General features: G+C 59.5%; 1 protein-coding gene across 4 annotated transcripts in view; it reads left to right on the top strand.

Moving 5' to 3' along the window:
• ABCA3 (ATP binding cassette subfamily A member 3) overlaps positions 1-12,363 on the top strand; it is a 38,514-nt gene that overhangs the window by 14,907 nt on the left and 11,244 nt on the right. For all 4 annotated transcript variants that reach the window (XR_004281740.1, XM_032327079.1, XM_032327078.1 and 1 more), the window contains exons 11-21: positions 3,401-3,574; positions 5,026-5,207; positions 5,989-6,132; positions 6,559-6,688; positions 6,877-7,031; positions 7,305-7,460; positions 7,688-7,898; positions 8,660-8,810; positions 10,053-10,151; positions 10,925-11,111; positions 11,814-12,117. Coding sequence is in view for 3 of the 4 variants with exons in the window: in XM_032327079.1 (XP_032182970.1) it covers positions 3,401-3,574; positions 5,026-5,207; positions 5,989-6,132; positions 6,559-6,688; positions 6,877-7,031; positions 7,305-7,460; positions 7,688-7,898; positions 8,660-8,810; positions 10,053-10,151; positions 10,925-11,111; positions 11,814-12,117 (1,893 nt within the window). In the remaining variant the exon portion in view is untranslated. The remainder of the gene's footprint in view (positions 1-3,400; positions 3,575-5,025; positions 5,208-5,988; positions 6,133-6,558; positions 6,689-6,876; positions 7,032-7,304; positions 7,461-7,687; positions 7,899-8,659; positions 8,811-10,052; positions 10,152-10,924; positions 11,112-11,813; positions 12,118-12,363) is intronic.

Consider the following 12,363-nt stretch of genomic DNA (forward strand, 5'->3'; position numbering starts at 1 on the left):
ACCCCAGAATTCTTCTGTCTTCCCAGACAGAAGCTGTGTCCCCCTAAACCCTGACTCCCCATCCCTCCTTCTGTCTCTGTGGCTGTGGCCATCCTAAGTAGCCAGCACGAGTGGACTCCCACAGTGTGCGTCCCTTTGTGGCTGGCTTCTCTCGCTGAACCTGCTGTCCTCGGGTTCATCCCCGTCGTAGTGGGGTTCCTCCTACTGTGTGGATGGGGCGCTTGTGCTCGTCCTCCCACCTCTCCACACACGCGTGTGCACAGCTCAGCGCCTGGAGTCAGGCTGCTGTGAACATGAGCATGCCGGCATGACCTTGAGACCCTCTGGTCTGGTGTGGGGGTACCCAGAAGTGGCATGGCCGGGTCACGTGCTGGCCCTGCGTTTATTGTCTGAGGAGCTGCCGGGCTGTTTCCACTTGACATTCCCACCTGGAGCGCCCGGCGGCTCCACTCCTCGCCGCGCTCCTCACATCCTGGTTTGGGGCCGAGCTCGGATAGCAGCCGTCCTGGTGGGCGTGAGGCGGTATCTGTCCTTCGAGTCTCCCAGCCTCCCCTTCATACTCACAGAAGTCTTCGTGCTGAGTCTGTGTGACTTCCTCACGGCTGTCTTCCAGCTCCCTGGTTGTCTCATTGACCGTGTATGTTCTAAAATGTTCTAGAATCTACCGAGCCTTCCTTTCTCAGGCCATATTTTTCTTTTGTCGGGTATCTAGCTGATTCTTGTACGCATCCACTTACTCTTGTTTCTTCATCCATTTTTTGGGGAAAACATCCCCCTTTTTTCAGTGGAAGCTCTTCATGTGTTCCTCTTTGTGTTACATCCACGACTCCCTGATCCTGCAGTCCTGAGTTTCCTGTCACCTGCCTCTCCTCGGAGGACTCTGGACATGTGGCCCATCCCCAGATTGCAAGCCCCAGCTGAGGCTTCTTTCCCAACACTCACACTCACACACAACTTCCCTGAGATGCTCAGCGTGCACACACCCAGCTGTGCCCACCACCACTCCCTGACCTTTTCCCCAGAAGCCCGTCCCCTGTTTCTGCTGGAGCACCCGGTCTTTCCTCCACTCTCACCAGAACACCTTGGGATCATCTCTGACATGCTTCTTTCTCTCACGTTCTACACCATGTCAAATCAGACCTGCAGCTCATGTTCCCACCACTTCCACTGCCCCACCCAGCCACTGTCACTGACTGGGTTCACGGTGGTGGCTTCGACCTATCTCTCAGTGTCTGCCCTTGCCACACTTCAGCTCTGGGCACAGTCCATAGTGTGTGCCTCCACAACCTGGCACTCTTCCGCTCAATCCTTCCCCTGACCATCGGTCTCACTCGGAAGGAACGGAGGGAATGGTACAGCCTTCACCCGTGGCCCTGCCCAGCCCCCTTGCTCTAGGCTGGGCACACCCCCTTCTAGCGCTCTCTCCTCCGCCAGGTCAGAGGTTTCCACAGTGCAGTCCACAGCCTCCTGGGGATCTGCAAGATCCTTAGGAGGGTTCGCAAAGTACACACTATTTTTCTAAGAATACCCAGATGTTGTTTGCCTTTTCTGCCACATTGATGTGTGCACGGACTGGCCCAGAAGCAAAGGCAGGTAAGACTGTGGCCTCTGAACACCAGTCAAGACAGGCCCCAAGCTGCACTGGGAGCCATCCCCGCACACACTCCAACAAGCCAACAACAAACAAGTGTCAACGTCACTCAGAAATGTCCTTGATGAGCAGCAAAAATTTATTGATTTTGTTAAACCTTGACTCTTAAGCATACTTTTCAAATGTTCCGTGGGATGAAACAGGAGGTTCACGTAACGTGCTTGGTTGCATACTCAAGGGTGATAATTGTCTTCAGGAAGAGTGCCGTGTCTTGTGTGCCGTGGCCGAGTTGTCAGCTAAACTAGCCACTTCCCTCCTGGGACAGCATTTCACTCAAAAGAATGAGCCTCGGATGATAATTACTCACATCTGAGTGTCTGGCAGGCGCATTTCTCAAACGTGAGCTGTCTTTTAAGAGCACCTGACAGTATCTGATGTCAATTGTGAAATCCTAGCTTTCAAGCAAAAAGCAGGATTTTACGAACTCGAGCCTAACATCGTGAGCTCGATGGCGACCCAGTACTTAGCCTCTTAGGAGACTGGAGCTCCGATCAGCCCACGTGATATTTCCGTGTGTACGATAAATTGTGTCCACTCTGGGAGGGTCTGCGGAGTCAACAAGTTACGTTCCACATGATCAGCACAGCACGCCATGAGATCATGTCCAAGGAGTAACCCTTTCGAAGTGCAAAGCAGATTTGCACGTTGCAGAGTGTGAGAGGTTCCTGGGTCAGCCTGGGTCCCCGAGATACCCGGCCTTTAAGAGATGACTGCCTGGGGCGTGGTGCTTGAGTGACTCTATCGAGGGGGAAGACCCACGCGTGTCTGAGAAGCCTGTCAACGTGCCTGTCCCTTGTCCAGCTGCGAACCCGTGTGAGGCCCCAAACAGCGTACCACAACAGGGCGACCACAGAGCAGCCCTAATCCCTTAATTAAACCAGACGCTGCAGAGGCATGTAGACACGGAGCACAGTGCCACTCTCCTCGCTAAATTGCCGGAAATATAGTTGACTTTCATGAAAATACTTATGTTAACTTAAAGTGGCTTTGTTGTTCTGAAAAATCTTTACATTTTCTTAGTACTGGGTTGCTGTACGGTAAGAACTGGTACGTGTGTGTGCACGCGCATGACCCATGCGAGTACACGTTCTCTGATGTCCTCGATCACTTCTAAGTCCATAGAGGGGTTGTAAGCTCAGAGCACCTGAGGGCTGCCGGCACGGACCACAGCCAGGCCGTTCTCCCCGACTCACCCATCACGCCTTTACCACGCATCACCTTCCAGTCAGAGCTGTGCTTGGCCTGCTGGCTACTGTCACAGCCCCAGCCCAGGGAATGCCTGGCCCCTGTCTGCGCCTTGTTACTCTGCCCAGGACTGTCCCTACCCGGCACACTCCGTTCTGCTCTGTTACCCTCTGTGTCCTTGGTGGCTTGCAAGCTCCAGGAGGGGAGGGGCTCGTGTGTGTGGTTGTGACAGATGCCCCGGTGCCGGCCACAGGACCTGTCTTGGAACGGATGAGTGAGAGCAGATGGACGTGGTGAGAAGCAGGCCTAGGCTGGGCTGGGCTGTGTCCGCAGTACTTTGTCAGGGCAAAGTCTGCAGGAGAGGGCTGGGGACATCCGTGTGGGGGTCGCCTGGGTGGGAGGGTGTGCGGCCCCAGGTGAGGTCAGGGTCCCTGCAGAGCATGCGCGTGACAAGAGGAGCGGCCAAGCCTGGGGTCCACCAGCCCTGGGGCTTGCGTCCCTGCGCAGTGGCGGATGCCGGGCGCTCCCCCGCACTCAACACACGTCTCTTCTCTCTGTCCATAGCCAACATGGCAGCCGCCATAGGGGGCTTCCTCTACTTCTTCACCTACATCCCGTACTTCTTCGTTGCTCCCCGATACAACTGGATGACTCTCAGCCAAAAGCTGCTCTCCTGTCTCCTGTCCAACGTTGCCATGGCAATGGGAGCCCAGCTCATAGGGAAATTTGAAGCGAAAGGTGAGTCTCTTCCTTCTGATGAGCAGCCCTCGCCAACTGAGCAACAAGGGAGCGTGCTTAGGCGTGCTCCAGCGTGTGGCTCCAGGACAGCTCACAGAGCAGAGCAGGGGACGGCAGGGGACGACAGGCGCTCTGCGGTGGGGAGGCTCCTGCCCCCACAGATGGGAGGTGCAGCAGGAGTCCCAGGGGAGGCGGCCCAGACCCGGACTCTCAGAGGACAGAGCACTAATGTACCCAGCGCGGTGATGGCCACCACTGGCCTTGAGCTCCTGCCCGGGAGCAGACGTGAGCACCTGTGTCCCGTGAAGGACCTGCTCGATACCTCAGTGAGCCACTGCCTGCACCTGGGGTGCTCAGAACAGCAAGGCCCTGCCCTCAGAGTCTGCGGGAGCTGACCCGCTCCCTGCTCTTGGTCAGGTGCCGGAACGGGTGCCTCCCTGTGCAGTGAGTGGGAGTCACAGCCCAGCACTGTTTTTGTGATTTTCATGAAATTTCCTGATTCCATGAAATATCACAAGGGTTGAATAAAACACGTCACTGGTACATGGGCCACCTGCTCGGTTTTAAGGGTGGGGTCAAGCCTACTTCTCTAAAGGGTAGAGAGGCCTCCATGGGGAAGCCCACCTGCTGGCGGTGCTCTGGGGACGACCTCAAAGGGGCAGAGGGGGCTGTCACCACCGAGAAGAGGCAGGAGGGTGAGCGTGAGCTTCTGTGTGGCCCTGACATTGTGCTGGCCTCTCCCGTGTGGGGACGGCCCTGCGCGTCTGCGGGCACTGGGCCCTGTGCTGCCCGGCTTCTCTGTCTCGGGCTGCGTGGTCTCATGGTCTCGTGTCTCATAGCCCTGGCTCTTGTGGTTTCCTAGCATGGGTCTGTGGGAGGAGGGAGGTCGCGGATCCTCCATGTGGCCTTATCTTTCATTAGAGTTGTTTTCTCCTGTGGTGGTGTCTTCTCGCACTTTGGCCTGTAACCGTCTGTCTCTGTGTTTAGCTGTGTGGGATAAATGTAGACTTTTTCAATGTACTTGGCCTTCCAGGGTTCGAACACTTTCATAAAAGCTGTTAACCAAGAACCTAACTGTAGGGCAGCTCTTGGTCTTTAAGACCAAGGCAAAACTTGAAAATAGGCAAACTTCTGGTCGTTTGAAAGTGACCGAGACCAAAAGACAGCTCCTTAGAGCTGACAGAGGGTAGCTGGCCGTGCGGAGGCCGCAGGCCCCATTTGGGCTGTGATGTTCCAAATGCAAAGGAAGGCAAGACCTGCGGGGACTAGAAGTCGAGCTTTACTTGTGCCTCAAGTGCTTGTGATTTTTGGAAAGAGTTGTAGTGAATACACACTATTCGCGTGGGACTTCCCCGAATCATGCACACGTATCCCTGTATCTGTGCGTGAGTATGCATGTACAGTACGTGCACACGCGTGGGTGAGTATGTGGGTCGTGCTGTGTCTTTCAGGCGTGGGCGTCCAGTGGCGAGACCTCCTGAGTCCCGTCAATGTGGATGACAACTTCTCCTTCGGGCAAGTGCTGGGGATGCTGCTGCTGGACTCCGTCCTCTATGGCCTGGTGACCTGGTATGTGGAGGCGGTGCTCCCAGGGGAGTTCGGCGTGCCCCAGCCCTGGTACTTCTTCGTCATGGTGAGTTCCGCACACTGGCCACCTCCGGGGGGGAGGGGTGCCCTCCGCACGTGTTCCGGGCCCCTCTAGTCCCTGGCACGCGACCCCGTCCCACGTGCAGTCAGTGAGCCGTGTGTCCCCGGAGACCCTGAGGCCCACCCCGAGCCGAGAGGAGCACTGCACTCCAGGGTGTGCGAGAAGGGCTCGTGCTGCTGTCACGGGACCAGCACGCCCCACACCCGGGGCCTCCTCTCAGACAAACATCTCCCTAGCTTTTCTGCCCACAAAGTAAAAATGATCCCCACACAATCCCCTCACCAGAGATGAACTGGGCTGATCCTGTTTGGATTGTTTTTCTGCACACGTGCGTAGCACACACATACGCTTGTGTCTGTAGAAAGGGATCATGCTGTAAAGATGCCTGGAACTTATCTTTTTCCTTTTAACCTGATTTAGCTATCTTAACTCTAAACGTATGGATCTGTTTTTAAATATACTTTTAGATTTTTATCTATTTGCCTTTGTGAGTTTTATTTTTTTGGATTACGTTGTCTGTACTCAGGGGAAGGCTGCCAGGGACCATGCACCCAGACGGCAGGTCAGGAAAGGGGCTCCGAGCCTCCCCAGGATAGAGGAGGGAGGAGCCCTGTGCCCCCGGGGCCGCTCTGTGGCCTTGGCCTCGCGGTACAGAGGACCCGTGACCTGTCTGTATTCAGCGTGTTGGTGAAGGTTAGGCTTTCATCACACACAAAATGAGCCAACCAGGATCAGCTGCTCATCAGAGGTCCGATATCCATCCTAGCCCTCGTACTGGTGTGGGCACCCGCGAACGGTTTTGGGAAAAGAAGAGGAAGATGATGACCCAGAGAAGGTGCTCAGAACCGAGTACTTTGAGGCGGAGCCGGAGGACCTGGTAGCTGGGATCAAGATCAAGCATGTGACCAAGGTGCCACCCCCTGTGGACTGGGTAGGGACAGGGACCTTGTGCCACAGGGCGTGCCACCTTATTCAGGGCTCTCTCCAAGCCAGTGACCATCCCCCAGGCCATGTTGTCCCCAGGACACCCGTGGCTGCCCTCTGACCAGGTCTCCGGGCACAGCCACTCTGCAGGCTCCATCCCCAGGCCCCGGGGGACTTAGGCTTGAGTCAGCAAATGCTAGCTGTGCTCACCGCACAGGGATAGACACTGGGGACCTGCCTGGGTCAGGGAATGTTGAGAGTGGCTGGGAGCAGCATGGCCTCCGGTCAGACCCTGCCCAAAATTCCCCGCCTCTGCCCTGATTGAGACCCTCCGGTGGGCAAGCCGGGGGCATTCCTGAGGGCAGCTGGGGACGGGGCCCACAGTCCAGGGCTCCCTCTGCCTTTGCCGCAGGTGTTCAGAGTGGGGAACAAGGGCAAGGTGGCCGTCAGAGACTTGAACCTGAACCTGTATGAGGGGCAGATCACGGTGCTTCTGGGCCACAACGGCGCAGGGAAGACCACCACTCTCTCCATGCTCACAGGTGAGGGGCCACGGCCTCTGCCCCAGCAACCCCACCACAGGCCCGTGCACCCACCGAGGCGGGAGCAGGCTCACAGGTGACCTCGTGACCAGGCTGCTTGGGAGAATGGAGCGACCCGGGGCACACCAGAGCCGACCAGTGGGTGTCCACACTGCGCTCATACCTCTGGGTCTTCTGCTTTCCCTTAGGTCTCTTTCCCCCGACCAGCGGACGGGCGTATATCAACGGGTATGAGATTTCACAGGACATGGTCCAGATCCGCAAGAGCCTGGGCCTGTGCCCGCAGCACGATGTGCTGTTTGACAACCTGACGGTCGCAGAACACCTGCGCTTTTACGCACAGGTGAGCTGGCAGCTGAGCGGACTTGGGGCCCTGCCGGCTCCATGGCCTGCATGCTCTTGCCCCAGGACGTGAGCCCCCATCCCCAGCCAGCAGAATCCATTCTGAGAAGCCTTTGCGGACCTGCAGTGGGGGCAGGGAGGGATGTGAGGCCACCAGGTGCCACTCATGGAGGAAAGGGGACGATGCTGAGGACAGGCTCCCCGCGGACTGGACAGGCCAGCCCCCCGCCCCCGCGGGAGCCCCTGTCGGACCTCTCCGTCCCCGCTTTCACAGCTGAAGGGCTTGTCCCGTCGGAAGTGCCCCGAGGAAGTCCAGCGGATGCTGCACGTGCTCGGCCTGGAGGACAAGCAGGACACCTTGAGCCGGTTCCTGAGCGGGGGCATGAGGCGCAAGCTCTCCATTGGGATTGCCCTCATAGCGGGCTCCAAGGTAGGCGGGCAGGAGACCGTGCATGGGGATGGCCACCTGGCTCTTGGGCTCCAGCCCCCACATGGCTCGGGCTGGCAGCAGCCCCCGGACGCTGGCAGAGCGGCCCGGCCAGTGTGGGGACGGCCACATCTTCCCAAACCGGAGCCTCATGGGGCCTCCTGCACAGCCGGCCCTGGCCCTCGACCCTGCTCTGCCCCCACCCCCAGCGGCCGCCACTCTGCCCGCAGGTGCTGATGCTGGACGAGCCCACCTCGGGCATGGACGCCCTCTCCAGGAGGGCCATCTGGGACCTTCTGCAGCAGCACAAGAGCGACCGCACCGTGCTGCTGACCACGCACTTCATGGACGAGGCTGACCTGCTGGGGGACCGCGTGGCCATCATGGCCAAGGGGGAGCTACAGTGCTGCGGGTCCTCAATGTTTCTCAAGCGGAAGTACGGTGAGTGGCGCGGGCGGGCGGGCCGGCCGGCCTCCCTTCCCCACGGGCCCTGGCCCTGGCCCGGGGACAGTTTGCTTTCCTGGAGGGCCCCCGAGACAGGAGCGGGGAGCAAGGTGCAGACAGTCTCGAGCTGGTTAGGATGATGTCCATCTGTGAACAGGTAAGGAGAGTAGCCAAGTGCCCGCCAAGGCCGCAGAGACCAGCGGTGCCCTTGGAGAGGCCACGCTCGGTAGCGTAGAGGCTCTCAAGCCAGCGGCCTGTGGCATGTCCAGGGCCGGTGGCTAGTGCGTGGTTTGCCACATGAGCATGGCTTCCTTTCTCGAGGGCAGTCTGACACAGTCTAGCATGGCTGGTCCACCTGGGTCCTGCCCACGGGAGAGAGCAAAGACAGAAGCCGAGCTCCCTTCCTCAGACACCCAGCCGCATCCTCCTCAGGATGGAGGGAGGTTGGAGGGAGGCCAGAGAGGATGGCCATGGTCCCAGCTCCCTGGCAGAGAAAGCAGGGAGCACAGGTCTCAGGGAAAGCTCCTGTCACAGCCTCTGAGACTTGGAGCCTGGAGTCTAGTCCCGCTTGGGCCTCGTGTCCTTGCTGTACAGCAACCCCCACCCCAAGTCCTCTGGCATCTCTGCCCAGCAGGGGGTGGAGAGGCCAGGCCCTCAGGCCAGTGGGCACCCAGAGGCTCCACTCTCCAGCCCCTGCCCCATGAGCCGGCCCTCGTCGGGAGCCCGGGCCCCGGGGAGACAGCCTCCTTGGTGTTCAGGTGCAGGCTACCACATGACGCTGGTGAAGGAGCCTCACTGCGACCCCGAGGCCATCTCCCGGCTGGTGCAGCACCACGTCCCTACTGCCACGCTGGAGAGCAGAGCTGGCGCAGAGCTGTCCTTCGTGCTCCCCAAGGAGAGCACACACAGGTGCGCACTGAGGCCTACACGGGGTGGAGGAGAGGGCTCCGTGGGCCTCTGGGGCTCCAGGCTTAGAGTCCCCCTACCACTGTCCATGTCGGGCTCTGCCAGCAGGGACCTGTGACAGCACAGGGCAAACCCGCTTGCTGGGCCCGGCAAGCAGGCCTCCCAGTGCTGCGGAGCCGGCGGACCGTCCTGTACCTGGAGGGAGAGTGTGTGTGCCCCGCAGCCCCAGGTCGGGCATGCACAGCAGCCGCTCCAAGTTCCTGTGAGGCCTGTACTTGTGTATCTTCCTGGTGTCAGGCTTGGCGTCCTGCAGAGTCCTGGTGTGGGGGGGTAACAACCAAAGTCCGACTCACATTAAGAAAATGTAGGTATAAATCTGGAAAGTTCTTTTAATCTTGCCACAAGCCCGGTTAACGGGTGGAGCTTTAATAAATTCATATGGGTTCCCTGACCCAGTTACACCACGACATCATCAGTGTCTGTGCTGTGTCCCCATGCTTATGATTTTCCCCCAGAAAACATGCTAGTGAACCCTCTTCTAGAAAGGTCTCTGAACCTCCAGTGAGCCCCGCTTAGGTTAGAATCCCAGTGGTGGGGTAAATTGTACCCCGTTCCCTCCTAGAAAGGAGGCGTGTTTGACGTCCCTGTCAGCAGGGTGGGCGGGGACTGTGCTACCCCACGACCCCAGCGTCCAGCACTGTTTTCCTAAACACCTGTGTACCCGGCAGGCGAAGCTGGGCTTTACCGCTCCTGCTAGCAGGCGGTGGGGTCAGACCACGGCACGTTGCTCCAGGAGCTGCTTTCTCTGGATGGTGTGTGTTCTGTCCCCTGCTCATTTATCCATCAGAGTGTTCAACATGTTAACATCTGCCATTTTTTGCTGTAGATTTTTGCAGTTGGTCGCTGGCTAGTTCTGTGGGCTCTGTTTGCCACGCAGAAACTTGGTGTGCAATGGGTCGTACCTTCACCCGTGTTCATTTTTCCTACAAAGCGTTACCCCGCAGGCCATTGGGTTTGTTTTGTGAGTTCACGTGGACCGGTACTACGGAACGCCCCCACAGGCCCAGGTACTCCGGGTAGAAGGTCCCATGGGGACAGAAAAGGAGGACACCAAGCCCGCAGGGTTTTTTGCAGTGGCTTTGCAAGGACGGAGGTCCCTTTGTTCCCCCAGACAGAGAAGCAAGCTGCCTCGGAAGGCACTTGTGTGGTTGAAGATGTGGTTTTCACTCCGGGTCTTGCTCCCAGGTTTGAAAGTCTGTTCTCGAAGCTGGAGAAGCAGCGGAAGGAGCTGGGAGTCGCCAGCTTTGGGGCCTCCGTCACCACCATGGAAGAGGTCTTCCTTCGGTCAGTAGACATACACTTCCGACAGACAGGCGCATGTGCCTGGTTAACGTCACACCCAACACCCCCCAACGGGTGGCCGGACAGCCGGCTGCAAGCAGGGCCCCAAGTTCCCCGCGGCACTCGCCCAGCAGAGGGCCCCTGAGCTTAGGCCCTGGAAACTTCCGTCCTTCCTCATGGGGAGTGTGCAGCATCCCCGGGGCCCCTTCCTGGAGCAAGTGTCTGTCCAGGATGAAGGTGGGGCCTGGACAGGCGGAGGCCCAGAACCGCGGGCAGGGACAACAAACGTATCTGCCAGGCTTGTCTTGAGGGCGTATTTGGCAGACAGAGTGCTAAGAACCAGATGTACAAAAGGAAGTGCGAGGTACGTGTCTGTCCTTGAGGATCCTGGGCAGATCCTAGAGCAGGCAACAGGGCAGCGAGTGCGCATGGCTGAGATCACTCTTGGGCACCAGGGTGACCCGGGCCAGCCTGTGGCCCAGCACCCAGGGGCCTGCCAGCCTCACTGCCTGTGCCCCCCACACACGCCCGGCCCTGGCTGTGAATGCTGGCTCTGGCCCGTCTCCCAGGGAGGCGGGGTCCTTGTGGGCAGAGCAGGTCCCTTGTCTGGTTGTCTGTCTCTGCCGGACTCTGCTTGACTACGGTGCCCAGTGTCTGGGGCACATGTTGATGAACCAGTGAGGGAACGAAACTCTAGCCAGGACAGCCAATGGCATGTTCCTCCTCCTCCGCGGGGACAGCCAAGCGGTGACCAGGCCTCTCGTGTCTCGGCGCAGGGTCGGCAAGCTGGTGGACAGCAGCATGGACATCCAGGCCATCCAGCTCCCTGCCTTGCAGTACCAGCATGAGAGGCGGGCGAGTGACTGGGCCGTGGACAGCCACCTGTGTGGGGCCATGGACCCAACCAATGGCGTAGGCTCCCTGATCGAGGACGAGTGCGCCACCGCCAAGCTCAACACTGGGGTGAGCGCAGGAGGCTGGGGGACCCCTGAGCCCCACGTGTTAGGTGTCCACGGGGGCAGACCAGGGCTTGTGGAAGGAAGCGCAACTCGCTGGGAAGCGGTCAGAGTACAGGTCACACGGTCATGCCAGGGAGGAGGAAAACCCGGAATGTTTGAACCGGCAGCTGTTGTTTCCTTTTGTCACTGGGCTGCTCACCGATGAGCGGATGTAGCACATGACGCTCACGGTGCTCCATGGACTGAGGACTAGCCGTGGGCCTCGTGCTCTCTGGTGAGGCAGAGGGCAGCATCCGGGGGGCCTGGGCCCAGGTGTACAGCTGCCATATGGCTGAGCCAGGCTCCAACCCTGGTGCCTCCACTGGGAGGACAGAGAAGGGCAGCCCTCTGCTCCCTTGTGAGTGCCGCCCGGGTCCTCCCACCAGCAAGGGCAGGGCACCAGGCAAGAGTAGAGGCCTCAGCGCCCCCGTGGGACCACAGCTGGACCCCCTGTGCCCAGCACCTGCCGGGCCTCCATGGTGGGGTGAACCACCTCTGAGGCCGAGTCGCGTTACTGAAGGAGCTTCGCAAGCAGCCCTGGGGCCTTGGGGCACATATGTCAGCCTGGAGCCCCAGGCTCGCGTTTGGACTGGGCCCGCGGCTGCTGCACGGGGTTCCCAGGCTGGGCCTGCGTAGCAGCCACGGCAGCTCATCTCCTCTGCCGCAGCTCGCCCTCCACTGCCAGCAGTTCTGGGCCATGTTCCTGAAGAAGGCCGCATACAGCCTGCGCGAGTGGAAGATGGTGGTGGCCCAGGTCCTGGTCCCGCTGACGTGCGTCACCCTGGCCCTCCTGGCCGTCAACTACTCCTCTGAGACCTTTGACGACCCCAAGCTGGAGCTGACCCTGGGTGCCTACGGCCGCACCGTCGTGCCCTTTGCTGTCCCAGGGGCCTCCCGGCTGGATCAGCAGCTGGCCGAGCGTCTGAAGGGCATGCTGCAGGCTTCGGGCCAGGAGCCGCGGGAGGTGCTGGGTAAGTGGCAGCCACAGGGCCCGAGCTCCGCCCTCTGAGCCTGGCTTCTCAGCCCAGGCGCTGTGCACCTCGTCCTCACACACAGGGGATGTTCGGAAGCCTCCGCCTCCCCCACTCCATCACGACAACCACAGACACCTCCAGACCTTGCCCTTGGGGGAGAAGGCTGTTGGCCAGAGTCAGAGGCAGGCACAGGCAGTGTCAAGGGCTCAGGTTTGCCCGGGTGGCCATGTACCCAGGTTGTCT

This window comes from Mustela erminea, chromosome 20, assembly GCF_009829155.1.
Source record: "Mustela erminea isolate mMusErm1 chromosome 20, mMusErm1.Pri, whole genome shotgun sequence".
Classification (NCBI taxonomy): domain Eukaryota; kingdom Metazoa; phylum Chordata; class Mammalia; order Carnivora; family Mustelidae; genus Mustela; species Mustela erminea.